General features: G+C 37.7%; 1 protein-coding gene across 1 annotated transcript in view; it reads right to left on the bottom strand.

Annotated features, from left to right (window-relative positions):
- Positions 1-5148: 5148 nt before the first annotated feature.
- LOC104967337 (glypican-5-like) overlaps positions 5149-14587 on the bottom strand; it is a 29912-nt gene continuing 20473 nt past the window's right edge. The window contains exons 9-10 of the mRNA XM_010796746.1: positions 9601-9721; positions 5149-5202 (exon numbers count right to left, since the gene is read on the bottom strand). Coding sequence (XP_010795048.1) covers positions 5149-5202; positions 9601-9721 — 175 coding nt within the window. The remainder of the gene's footprint in view (positions 5203-9600; positions 9722-14587) is intronic.

Genomic DNA, 14587 nt, shown 5'->3' with positions numbered 1-14587 from the left:
GGTCAGGTACCATTATTACCTCTGATGTACTGTAGTGGTTTCTGTATATTGGTGTAATATGGGTCTAAAAACAGTGTAATAACAGTATAACATTGGTGTATCATGTTGTTATAAATCGGGTGTTATACAGGTGTATATAATAGTGTAACATGGGTGTAATGGGGTATAATTATGTGTAATATGGTTGTAATAACAGTGTAATATGGGTGTAATAGGGCTGTATGAATGTGTAATATTGGTGGAATGTTAAAAATAGCAATGCATTAATTTTCCAAAATACTTATATGTGAAAGGGTTACCTGGATTACGAAAAATAACTTTTTTGTTAAAAACTTTGTAGAAGAGTGTAGCATGTGTTGTGTATCTTCAAATGTGTTTGTTATGTTTATGTATTTTGTCTGTCATTTCCTGTTCTATTTTGTACTTACCTCTTCTCTTTCATGTCAGGCCCTGTTTCTTCTCCTCCCCTTGTGTGTTTTTCCCGCCATCATCAGTGTCTGCCCCGCCCCTGATTGTTTCCACCTGTCCCCACTCACCTCATGTTTAAATAGTCCTGTCTCTCCCCTGTCCTGTGTCAGTTCGTCTTTTTTGTTTCTCCAAATGGTCGTACCAAGCCTCAGCTCAGAAAGGATCGTATTCATTCATATCAGGTTTTGTTTCTTTTGTTAATTTTGTAGGCTTAAGTTTTCCTTAAGTCCTCTTTTTGTTACACTAGTATTTTCCTCCTTGTGAGCGCCTTTTGTTATTTCCAGTACCTACTAAGAGGGATACCTGATCTGTGAAATTAAAATTAAATGTTCTTTACATTCAAGACTTTTTCTCTGGGTCGTGCATTTGGGTTCATCAGTTTGTGTCGAGATCCTGACAGCAAGGCCCAAGGAAAAAACAATAAATGTATGTAATGGATCCGAATCAACTGCACATACTGTACAGACATTCTATTTTTGCTTTCTTTAACATTTAAAGATGGGGCATTTGTGTTGCATGTGGTTTAGAAAGTGTATGGGTTCACTTCCCTGTTGCTGCTAGGATGGAAATATCAGAGAGGTTCCTATCTTTTCAACTATCTCTTAACAATCAATTAAATAAGCTTATTTCCAAAATGTAAAATACTCCATTAAACAACGCAAATATCGACTGCATGTCTATTATGAGACTATGTTTTTTTCAGGAATAATTAGATAGGATAAACCACTCTGGAGTTGGAAATTAAATGACTGGCAGTGTAATGGTTTCATTGGAGATTTTCAGCACCACATGACCCAAATTATTTTTTGATTCTTTACTGAGAAAGACAGTCCTGATATAAACCTTGCTGTAATGTGTTTGGTTTTCCCTCAGGCCTCATTTGCAGCCTGATGACATGATGGTGAATCACTGCACAGAGTCTCCATGTCCCTTTGGACACGCTGTCACTTAGTAACCTTGGTTCCCCTTGTTTCCACGGGCTGCCCCACACCTACTGGAGGCCATATGTCCCTACTTACAATGTTTACCCAACCTGCATCTATTCAGCAGGGAAACTCATTTAAACATACTGTAGTTAGACTATATCAACGATTGCTATTTTAAAACCGTGAAAACGCTAACCTTTTATAACTTAGATTCTCCTTGTTCCAGTCAAGTATTTAAATGTGCATTGCATTACAAAATGTGTATGTCTACTGCTGCACATTTCCAGGGTTACAAATGTATACTATTTGTTTGTGTCACACTGCGACCACAGTGACTTTATAGCAGAAGCTTATACCATATGTTCTTGTGTTAAAGGGATTATATTTGCAATGCAGAGGTAAGCCATGTTTAAATATTAGAAAGCAGAATGGATTTGGCTGTCAAGCAACAGGCAACGTAGGCGGTGAGGCAAATTATCTTACGCTGCATTGCAATACAATTCTAATATTTGTCATTATAAATCCAAAACAGACCTTTGTAGTATTTAATTTGACAGACAGATTTCACCAGCGTAAAATAACATAAATCATTACGGTAGATGATGCAATTTTGAAGCATAAGCATTGCTGTAAATGTAGATATATAGTGAAATGTCACCGCCATATATCCTTTTTCCTTAGTAAACTGGTGGATGTTTGCCTTATCTCCGCCCTCAGCTGGAGTTGATATATTATCCACCTTTACTCTCTACAACACATTTATCATACTGTGAACCAATTATATGTTCCTGTTGTCTAGACAATATGAGTAACAACCTACCAACTCCCATTTAGTTATTTTATAGTTTCATAGACAACAAGTTTGTGTTGTTCTGATCAAATTCTTGACCCCAATATTTGAGGGTTATTATGGATGTTTTTTGTTGGCTCCCTCATTAGTTGAGCTATAGGAAGTGCAGGTTTCGATTCAGCATCACAAATAAGTGATAGCAACAGTATCCACACTGTGAGTTAACTGAGCAGTAGATAATATGGATTCCTGCAGAGACAGCATGACCTCAATTACCCTTCACTCTGCTCTCTGACCTGAGTGTGTGTGTGTGAGTGTGTGTGTGTGTGTGTGTGTGTGTGTGTGTGTGTGTGTGTGTGTGTGTGTGTGTGTGTGTGTGTGTGTTTATATTTCTCATTATTCTTTTGAGTTCTGTTATGTTTTCTGTGGCATTCAGTCCCTTTAGAGGGAACAATAAGGTTAGTGTGTGTTTCTTCATTAAGCATTTCTCTTATATCACTGCTTTAGGATCATTATCACTCGAGTATTATCAGCAAATACATTATTGCTGACCTTTGACCTTGTTCAACTTTAGCTGTATTTGATTTGCGAGCTGGAGATTAATGCTACATTTTGCTAATATGTTCACAGTTTTTCACATTTTATATTCACAACCTCAGTTATGAAATTTTTGCACATGCGTATATAAAAGAGGCAGTGAGTGATTTCAATTAATAAGTAAGTACATTCTGCAGGAGAGGTTACGAGCAAAAAAAAATCACAATTAACATTAACAAGTTAACGATAGTCATACCACAAATCATACAAAAATAAACAACATGTAATAAAGTGATTATTATCCCAATTGCAATTTTGATCTGATGATTGTGTTAGATCAGTGGTTACAACACACTGTCATTCATAGATTTGTGTGTTTCTGTGTGTGTGTTTTATTTAGGAGCTGTTAGTGGAACTCGGCTGGGCGAGCAAAACTAGAGGAAAGGTGGAGGAAGAGGAGGGAGGGAGCGCACAGACAGAAAGAGGGAGTGGGGATGACTGCGATGATGAAGATGGCTGTGAAGCATCTGGTGTGGAAAACGGTGAGTCACACACACACGTACACAGTGTCAAAAATAGAGGAATAAACATTAGCAAACATACTCCCACACATATAAACACATCAACTGATGCTCACTTGCAAGCATGTCCTGTCTTCACTATGCAAATATATGGATTCTGATGCACACGTTACACATCCGCATATGCAAACACGTGATCAAATATACATGTATATGTACCTATAAGTAAAACACACACACAGTACATGGCATAGTGGTGGTTTTAATATGCTGCAGCCTCTACACATACTGTGCCAGCAGGGAAATGCCCAGAGGGAGGGGTAGTGAGAGATGGATTCAACTACCCCACCCCCCCCCCTATCGTTCTCCCTTTCTTTCTTTTCCTCCCTCTCTTCTCCAGCTTTATTTCTGCTGGTCTCAGCCGTTTATTTCCTCTTTGGCCGGGATAAAGGATGCATCAACCAGGTCATCCAAAAAACAGAAATGGGGATCCGAGCTGTAATTATTCATGTTACACTTGACACATTCACCAGGCTCCTGCTCATATATTAAACATGGGTTCACAGGGAGATCTGGGAGGGGCCTTGAGGCAACCCCACATATTTAATGTAGTTAAAATGTCCTCTAATTTAAATTGTTGAATCTAATTATTGACCAAATGTCATATGTTTCGTTCTTGACCTCGAAAAAAAACATTTGAGTGCCTAGTTTTTCCTCTGTGTATTCCTATTTTTACTATCCCTTTGTACCACCCTTTTTTAATGGGAGAATAAATGCATTACTCGACTATAACCAGAATGTAAAAAATACTAAGGTTACACCTTAAAAGATAGAGAAGCAAAACATTTCTTTTTTAATACATGTTATTCTTTTGACACTTTTAATACAAAATGATATGTTTTTCTTTAATAAATGTATATGTCCAATACTTTATGTATAACAAATGTCTATGTCCGCCTTTGAAAATCAAATGATGTGTAAATTTGTATCAACACAGACTGGTGAAGGTATCAAACTGTTGCACCACTAGATGCTAGGAGCTGTGTAGCACCTGAAGCTGTCAGACAACAACACAGACAAAAACACACAAAATACATCTGTTAGGTAAATTGACCAGCATTCTTGTACTGTGGGACCGTGCTTAGGTATGACCGCATCACTTAAAGTAAGCAGCTAATTGAGAGAATTTTGATATTTACTTTTATCAGACTTGTCAAAATGTTTCACACTATATATTTTAGTTGCATTCTTTTTTTAAACTAATCTGTGTTCCGGCATCATAAAAGACAAACAGATCTACTATCTTGTCAAAATCTCATCTCCAACCATCCGTCTGAAGGGCAACAGTACTCAAAGACCCTCCTCTTTACGTTATGGAAAGCTTTACTGTCTATCTTTAGCTGGAAAAACCCATATGTTGATTAACTGATCAACATAATAGAAGCCCCCTACTGCCTTTTTGGTTACGAAAGTTTCCATGACACCCAAGTGGTTTGAACTTTCCAGGAAGACTTAGGCCATTTATTTTCAGGTTAATCCAATAATGTAAAAGCTGTGTTAGTTTGTTTGTTTTCTGTAGTTAGAGCTTGAATGGAATACAATATACGTTTTTTGTTGGAGGCATTCTTGCTCCATGGCTCCATTGTGATAATTTACTAAATCAGAGCTCATTCTTGGGTATTATCCCATTGTTGCCCATAATCAGATCATGTCACCCTCACAACACCCTGGTGATGTCGCTGGGTGGTGGGGTTTCTCTTCCCCTAGGGCATGCTGTAATAAGCTCATAGGTCATTGGCAAACCAATGACCCCGTCACTTTACTTGTTTCGACTGCAGTCATGAGTGTGTATTGACCCAGTGACACAAAGCACAAGTGTAGCTTGTTATTATCCTGAACTGTTACGTCAGTGGCTCCCAAACTCCTGGCTGCAGACTGGTACGAAGCCATTGGACTTTTGCTACAAGGCCAAGAAAAAAAAAATTCAAAATGTACAATTGTGTTTTTTGGGACTACACGAAGATACCGTTTTATTACATTTTTTCAGGAGTATGCAGAACTCAAAGGGTATTTTTCTGTTGCTTTTTCCTCTACCATGCAACAAATAACCTTGAGAGAGAATTTGAACGTTTCTTTGGAACAATTCAAATTTTGTAGACAAAACCACTCAGGAGGCAGGTTTTATAAAACAAAGAGTTCACAAAAAATACACAGATACAAATCCAGAGAGAGAAAGACAAAGAACTAAAGGGCTAGGCTGGAGCAGACTGGTGAGTTCTAGAGTGATCTTAACGCAGACACCCAACAGATGAGTTCCGGTCGTTGAATTCAGTTTAGTATGCTGTTTATTTCTTAGTTTGTACAATACCATTATGCACGAGTAGATGAATGTTTGTTGTGGTGAGCATCTGCCTAGTCCGGTTGGATCTGTGTGCTCTTCCTCCTCCTGCATCCTGTTCCTTTCCGGTCGCTTATGAACCTATTTATACATCCTGTGCAGTTAAACCCCCAAAATAATATTGCAAGATAAACAAAATAAACTGACATGCCGATAACACACATAAATGGCTCCTACACAGAGAAAGGTCAAACATTGGATAAGTGTAGGAAGTACAGATAGGCTATAATCTATGGCAAGCCATTTGAGTATGTATTCCATATCCTTGATATCAGACGGCAGCTGCCTACACTAGTTGGCTCTTTGATTACACTTGTTAGATTTATGGTCAAACTAGTTTGGAACTCTGCTTTACTAGTTAAATAAAATATTATACTAGTCACTCTTTTTCAGCAACTAGTGGCATTTTTGTGTGACTAGTTACCAAATAAGCCTTACTAGTGACGCCAGGAGCAGCACGAGTAGCACCAAAGTCCCAAATTGTAAGCTTTTTGATGATCTAGTGGCCCTCTGACCGTACTAGTGATGCTAAAAGTCTTAGAAGTTAACTAGTGCGCTGCAAAAGCTCTGACATGTTAACTAGTTACAAAAAAGAAGCAGAACTAGTTNGCTAAGGGGCGTGGTTCGGCCCGANTTCTACCCGTGGTATACGCTCAGTATAAAACGGACAAGTAAAATCAAGCAATCTGATTGGTTCTTAGCCGTGATATACTGAGCGTATACCACGGGTAGAANTCGGGCCGAACCACGCCCCTTAGCTGTGATATAATGAGCATATACCACGGCCTGTCGTGAGCTATTGCTTAAGTATAACACCCGATTTATAACAACATGATACACCAATGTTATACTGTTATTACACTGTTTTTAGACCCATATTACACCAATATACAGAAACCACTACAGTACATCAGAGGTAATAATGGTACCTGACCAATCACAGTGTTGATGGTTAGAATGTAGCTAATATAAAGTATTGAATAATTGCCATTCAGTTCTTAATTTGTTTTGAATTAATTTAGTCCTGTCCTGTTGTATTTTTGAAATATAAAAACAAATGAATAAGATAAGACCAAGAGTCCTCACCTTAACCACTAACAGTATCCTCACCCTCCCTTCTTATTGATGTTAAGATGCGCCATATTTCCTTTATTCTGCTGTCACTTAAGAGTGGGGGGTCCACTGCCCCTCCCTATGCAGGGGCAGCCCTCAGAGGGTGGATGAGACTCAGGCTGGTTGGCTGAGCATGTACATACACATTTTAATTGCAAGGGTTGGCGACTGGCTAATAGAATCCCATTAGAGGGCAAAGCCTATGTGAAACACAACCCACTGCGGCAAAGGTCTAATTAACACATAATACAAAATGGTGACAGCGAAAGATAAGAAGAGACTGGGGAAAATACGGAAAGAACGACAGCCCTTCAAAACAACACGGCTGGGGGAATAATTAGAATTCCAAGGATGCTTCTTTGTCTCGTTACATTTTTTGTTCCTCTTCTAATCCTAGCTGTGCGACTGTGTAAATGGCACACATGACAGGCATGAATAGTTATTATTAAATGGCGTGCATTAATGTTTGTGCCTCAGATAAATGGCTTCTCCCACGTAGAAAGCACTGGTGCAGCTAGCATGGCAGCCCAAGCCCTGGGATTTACAAAGTTGACTCTAAAGTAAAACAATAACAGGTCTGTGTGTACACTTCTTACACACAGGGTTTGTTTGTGTGCCCAGACTTGCATTCTCTGAATTTATCAGAAAGATGGAAAGACTGCACACCCCTTGGAAGCCAACATAGTTTTGCAATTCAGATGAGCTGTGTTATATCTGACTTTTCCCTTTGGTGCATGCTGTGGTTTGTTAGCATACCCATCATCAATTCAGCAGGCATGTATTAAAAGCCAAAAGCATTGATCTTACTTTTCCAATCCTCATTTAAGTGTGTGTTTGTGAGGATGTTAGAAGGTTCACAGAAGCTCCAATAGTCTTTAAATCATGTAATAACGAAAATATATGGCTAACATAGAATTAATGGGCCTGAGAAAGTGAATCTCATGCATAAGTGATCGCATGGTTCATGTGTGGTGTGTGTTTGTTTTTATAGCGGGACGATGCTGACTCGGTATTTCCTCCATGTAAATGCAACATGATAAATGGGCTCACCATTAAAATGAGACAAGGCAAAGAAAGAGCCTCAACAGCAAAAGGAGAAAAACAAACCATGTCACATCCCATGATATCTTCAAATTCACTTACAGAATTCACCTGGTTTTCCTGACAAGGAACAATTTCCACTCTTGCCTTACAATAAACATGTTGTTTTTAACCCTAATTCCTTTTTAAATCGACCTCCTGATGTTACAAGCATAGACTGACATTTATGTCATCATGATAAGGTTATGGCTGATCTATAGTTTACTTAGTCAACAAATCCTACATTGAATAACAACAAACAAACAATAAATGTATCCTACAGCCTGTGTATCCAAAGCATCACACATTTAATCCTATGTGCACCAAAAAAACAAATGATATCATACTGTCATCATTTCCAGCAAACACACAGAATATGCTGCTGGTAATAGTCCCTGACTAAAGCAGTATCATTCCTGTTTGACCCAGTTGTTTTAGGAAATGATAAAGCGTTTTTAAATAAAAAAGAAAGCATGACCCAAAAGTACCTCGGACTGGTTGGGAATTTTATTGAGATTTATGGTGAGTTAATGATTTGACAATAACATGTTTGACATATCATTAGTTCTGCTGGTCTCTCTTCACTCTTTTGTTTGTTCCTTCTCTCAGCATGTGTCAGCCTGTCTCAAAACTCCCCTGAATACAGCCACATGGTCCTCGCGCAGCTAATGAATCATCGTTATGGATAACCTTGATGTATCATTTTATGGAATCATATTCACATGATTTTATGAATCATTCATGCGAATCATATCACCATATTACCATGCTGTTCAGAGCTTTTGAAAGTGCTGCATAAATCAAGTTGAATTATTCAATCAGTTAATTTATTATTGCATGTTATTATCTACAGCTGTTCCAAGAGCTGACATTTAAATGTATTGGATTTAGCAGCGATTCACACATGAGGTGATAACGAAGCATGATTGAGGACGAGAACACTTCACAAACAAGCCGGACCCCTGCAGCTAGCTTTAGAAAACGGTATCACACCTACATCATAAGAGAAACACCGGGAGGCTGAACTTAATATTCCACCGTTATAATAATAGCCAAGGATCAAACTAACAATAGCATCATCTTTTAAAGCATGGATATGAATAATTCTGGACCTTAATGGAAAGTAGACAAATTCCTGCAGAATGCTAATCACCCTCATACAGTATGTCATGATGTCACGGCCAAAGTGACCACAGGAGATATTAATTTTCTGTGGAAGAGTTATGAAATCCCACACAGATCTTATTGTTGAGTCTGACTCCATCATCATCAACACGTAGGTTCATCAACATACAGTTTTCCCTCAGAGGCTGCACAGTGGGATAATTAAATACAACGCACATATATCACAGCTTACGTTAGTGTAGAATGGTTAAAGACGCAGACTTCATTATTTGGGCTGTGGATAGAAAACGGAATTTATTTATGTCCATGTCAGATATGTTTATGCTGATGCAAACTTGACATTTTGGCCTGATGATGACACTGCAAGAAAAAAGTGTCTGAAATTAAAAAGATTCTCGTGGCCATCCTCCCATTGGATTCTCTGTGTATAAGAGGAGGTGCTAGAGATAGGTCAGAGGTTCTCCAAAAACAATGGGAGTCATCATTTGGGAATCTATTAATGGACAGGATAGTATAGGAATTAATAGGGATGTATATTGAAATGTCACGAGGTCTGGGAACCATGAATCTATATGTTATATTTGATCAAGATCATATCAACATGGTTATCTGCAGGACTTCATGGTGATCACGAGTGTTTACCTCTGTAAGCTGCTCCAGCCTCTGTTTGGCCCCCTTCAGGACAGGATCTGTATTACGGACGGACATCTCTGGGTTCTCCTTCTGGGCTTTTAAACTGCTGCCAACAACACGACCTGCATAACTACAGAAAGAAAAAACAAGAGAGAATTAAAGTTCTTAATGTCCTAGTTCTGAGTTCTTATCCTGCCCTAGTTTTTTCAGAGGCACTGAACTAGCATGCTCAATCAGGGCGTAGTGATTCACTTCATGTGCAGAGACACACGCACACCACAGTGTAGAATAAGTTATCTCCTGGCAAATGGGACAAAGAAGCAGAGGAGTCACTTGAGACATTCCGCTATGGTGACATGAGTTCATCTTGTCCTGATCTTAATCTTTACCAGCTTGTTGAAGTCATAGAGCTTTATTAAGAACATGTTTAAAAGTTATACACTTGACTCAATAAAGTAACTCTTCCAATTAGAAACAAAACAAAATAACTATAGTTGACTGCTCATATTTCTGGATTTCTACAGAGAGTTCAATTTCAAAAGGCAGTATTTTTATGGAGTTATGTGGTATTTTGTAATTTAATCTTAGTGATGAATGAATGATACACGTTTACATGATTTGTGTCACTACCAGCACAGGTGACACAGTCTATGTCAAAGGAGCCAATGTTCTTCTTCACTACATGATGTGGGACTAATAAAGGTATTCTGATTCTGATTCTGATGCTTTACCAGGTATAAAATACATTTTATTCTTAAGGATATTGGCTGTTTAAACATTTGTTTGTCTGTTGCCATCTGTGAATGTGTTGAGCTTTCCCATGGTTCTCTCTTGCTTATTTCATCAAATCTAGCTTCTTTCGTGCATATTCTGTAACTTTAAACTATACTTTTACTGAATTAAAATGAGAAATTGGGTAGTGTAGCCTATATCTGGCAAATTAGCATCCTCACTGAGCTTGATCCTTGATCATCTCAAATGTGGATTTTTTTAATGTAGTGGGTTTAAAGCAAATATCACGTCATGGTGTCAGTGTGTGGGGTTGCAGTGGGTGGATCAAAAGAAGGATGAAGTGAGAGAAAAAGCAAAAAGGAGAAGAAACAACAGTTTGTGAGTCATATTTTTCCAAGTCTCCAAGTTCCAAACCAGCTTTCCTAGCTAATACAATCAGCAAGTCACTAACCGCTGAGTACACACCCTTGAAAACACAAACACACTCTGGCTATGGCAACAAGGGGAATGGGTTGTGGGAACCAGAGAGCAGATTCATGGCGGATGTCAGCCTGAATCTCAAGAAATGATTTGAGTAATGCCAAAATATGGTGTAGTGGTGAATACCCCAGCCTCTGGAGCCAGGCTAACCCCGCTAGTCTGGAGATCTTACCAAACACTTTAGTCTGATGCAAGTCTCTAGTTAAGATCCTCAAATCATTTTATTACCATGCATTTTGAGTCTTAATGCATACATTCTCGGTGAAATAAGGGTCACACTGTGGCTTAAGTCTTATTCAAGTTGAAGTGCTAATGTCCTGAGGTCTGACTCACAAAGCGAGATCAGCTTAGTTTTTACTTTGTGGCCAGACATTAGAAATCCATTATAACTGGTCTCACAGTAGTGCTTATGAGCTGTGTCTGTGAGATACGTTTTGGATCCAGCTTTGAGAAAGTTCACAATGAACATGCGGCCAATTGCATACAACATCAACAGATCAAAAGCTGCATGTTTAATTTAACGGAGGCTGAGAGCACATATTCTCATGGGAAAATTAGGTAATTAAAGAGGCAGAAATAAAATAATGGAGTGGGGAAAAACATTAAAGCGCACAACTATAGGCGGAACTAAATAAAATAAATTATACTTCTGACTTTATTCAGTAGCCTAGGGTTTGGTATAAACAATAATTACTACCAGTTATGCTCTTATGTTTCATGATGATATCCCTTATTACAGCTCTGGTGTTATTGCTGCTGGATGCAGTGGAGATTACTGGAGGACAACTGCACTGTAACTGTAACATAATGGCTACAGGAAAATATCAATTGATGACCTCAATATAATTGTAACACATAAGAAGTAGTAGCTATTTGTTTGTGTGCAAATACTTACACAGTTTAAGGATGGATTTATGGTTGACAAATGGGGTTAACAGATGTATCTGCACATTTGTTATGTATAGTTCCATGTCAGATGCAACAACATTGTTTTTAAAAAGCAGAGCGATAGATATAATAGTGGTTTGGCCGCTTATACAATTACTCAAAGATCTCAACATGCTCTAGTCTAGAGGTAGTTCACCTCCAAATTCCCAATTTCATGAAACAGACTACGTTTCAAGAATTTCTTTAGTTTTGATACATAAACTAAAAGGTACATTTCAAACACAATCACCATGGAAACTGTTAGCATTGCTTAGACAAATGCACAAGTAAAAAGCTAACCTGCATTCCTTCTAATCTCTGTAAAGAATGAATTATCTTTTCCACTGGTTTGGTATGAGTAAGCAAGGTTGATAAAAACAGGATATGATGCAACGAGTACCAATATGGCCATGTAATGACAACAGGAAATTGGACTACATGTGATTAACACATGGCAAAAGTCAGCACCAGCTAACTGATGTATACAATTCATGGCAATAGATAGATCACAATATGAGAAAAATAGGAGGAGGAATGACAGGAAACGGGATGATTAGGGAGAAGGATTAAAAGAATATGCTAAATTAAAAACCATATTCTGTGCGCCAGGGGGAAATCCCCTAAATGTTTCAAAGTCCAGGAAATATTTTTCAACACCACAAATGTAATAAATCGACCACACCTAAATTAGTTTTGCCATATTCATGGTTTCCTTACATTAATTCAGCTAGATGTGTGTGTCTTCATTAGAAACAGAGCAAAGAGTGACAGGCAATTGATTTGACCTTTATTTACCAAGGTTGGCTCAATGTACTTTCTTTTTCAATACGACAACACCCTGTTTACAGTCGGACTGACAGAAAACCAACTGATATTAATCAAAAGACAAGAAGAAAATAAATTACATTATTGGTCAGCCATCATTGTTTATCGGCTTTAAGGCTGCATAGACGTAGAGAGTGCTTGGCTTTCAAATTAGCTTTTTTTTTTTATTTCTTCATGAATAACCAGCTCAAGAGCAGTTATTCGTTTCAGAGCATTAAAAGATACATACAGGATAGCGTTTCTCCAACGAGACATTTGTAGATAAGTAATCGCCAAGGGTTATTGTGCTCCTCAGTGAAAAAAGACCAACCGACCTAATCATGAAAAATGCAGTTGTGGGTATTGTAATTATCTACACAGTAATGAATCCAAGAGCTTAATGTGGAGTGTGTAATGAGGACCTAAAGGTAGAGGAGGGAGCATGTAGATTACATCCACTTAATCAGGAACTGATTGTGACAGCTTTGAAATGTTTTAAATATGATATTTTGTATGTATGAGACGTTATCATTTTGATATATAATAAGGTTTTATATATTCTGAACTTTCAGCACAAAAAGTAATCACAGCAAAGATGTGCAAATTACTAAAGTATATCTCTAGAAATTGAGTATGGTATAAATGTTGTTGTATTATCATTAAGTACCTTTATCGTTTATTAAAACCTGTTTTCCAGGTCTCAGGCTCGAAAATGACATTCCCAGAATAAATGACTATAACTTCACTTCTAAAAGGGTTAAATGAATAATCTTTTTTCTCAAAGCAATGATAAACCTGTGAGTTTGATGTAGAAGAGTCAAAATCAATTTAGATTTTTTTTATTTTAAAGTAAATTCAGATTGAACATAGTAAAAAAATGTAAATTATAGTGTCCGTCGAAAAAGAAAAAACATTACTTATAGTGAAAACCACCCTTGAATGATGGGATCGGAGACTAAAAGCTTTAGGAATCCAAACTATAACATATAATAAGTACCCTGTATCAAGATGTATGCAAAACAAGTAGATTCAGCACAAAAAAACACTTCTGGGGTCATTTGGGTGGATTTGACCTATCTCTGGCCCTCCTCCTTGGTCGATTTTGATTATTGACATCTCTTTTTAACTGTTAGAGCCAATAGAATCGAGTCGAAGTTCCACATACACACACACGTTACCAAAAAATGAGTGAGAGTGATGCGTATTGCGTAGCCAGAATACCCAAAACCGGAAGCTGCGATACACTCTGGTAGCTATCATAGCAGCTAATATGAAAACAAAATTTTGTACATAAAAAATGAATTATGGATCATCAGTAATTTTTTCAAAGTGACAGACACATTGGATTAACCTATGGATTAACCTTCAGCCACGTTTTTCTCGTTTTAATGCCATTGAACACAACTTTTGATCAGAATAACAGTAAAAGGAAAGACATATTGCCGTGTTGGCTACCTAAAGCTCCGTGTTGTGACGTCTGTATTTGCTTCCCATTTCGTATTTTACCATCAAGCATGAAATAAATGCCTTTCACATAACTGGTCATTTTAGCATAATCCACAGTATTGAGACACAGTAAAGGCTGTCGCTGGTATAATGACGTCAATGTGTGAGAAGCTCTAAAATAAGTTACAGCCATCTTTACTGACTTCTAAAACAGGAAATCTTACGTAATCTTTAATCTTTTATAATTAAATTGAAAAATATTCACATCGTCTCAATCATTTACAACTAAAATACTATGTAAATTAGGGATGATCATCTCTAAACGTAGAGTAATGTGGAGTTATTGACAGGAATGTCTTCAGGTGTTATTGATTAGCAATTCCAGGATGGATGGATGAGGTAGGACAACAATATTTATTAGGGCCACTGCAATCTCCATCGCAAATGCAGAGGGAAAAGTGTACCAATTTCTATGACTTTGACTATGTAAGACATCATTAAAAGATACATGATTAATTTGCCATGCTCTGTAATGTTTGGTGCAATGGAAAGAAGAAGAAAGGATTCATGTTGCTTCTCCCCTCAGCTGTCAAACATCAGCATAGCA

Source organism: Notothenia coriiceps, unplaced genomic scaffold (assembly GCF_000735185.1).
Source record: "Notothenia coriiceps isolate Sejong01 unplaced genomic scaffold, NC01 NC01_scaffold00037250, whole genome shotgun sequence".
NCBI classification, from domain to species: domain Eukaryota; kingdom Metazoa; phylum Chordata; class Actinopteri; order Perciformes; family Nototheniidae; genus Notothenia; species Notothenia coriiceps.
The sequence above is the reverse complement of the archived record's forward strand: the minus strand, read 5'-3'. Positions and strand labels throughout refer to the sequence as shown.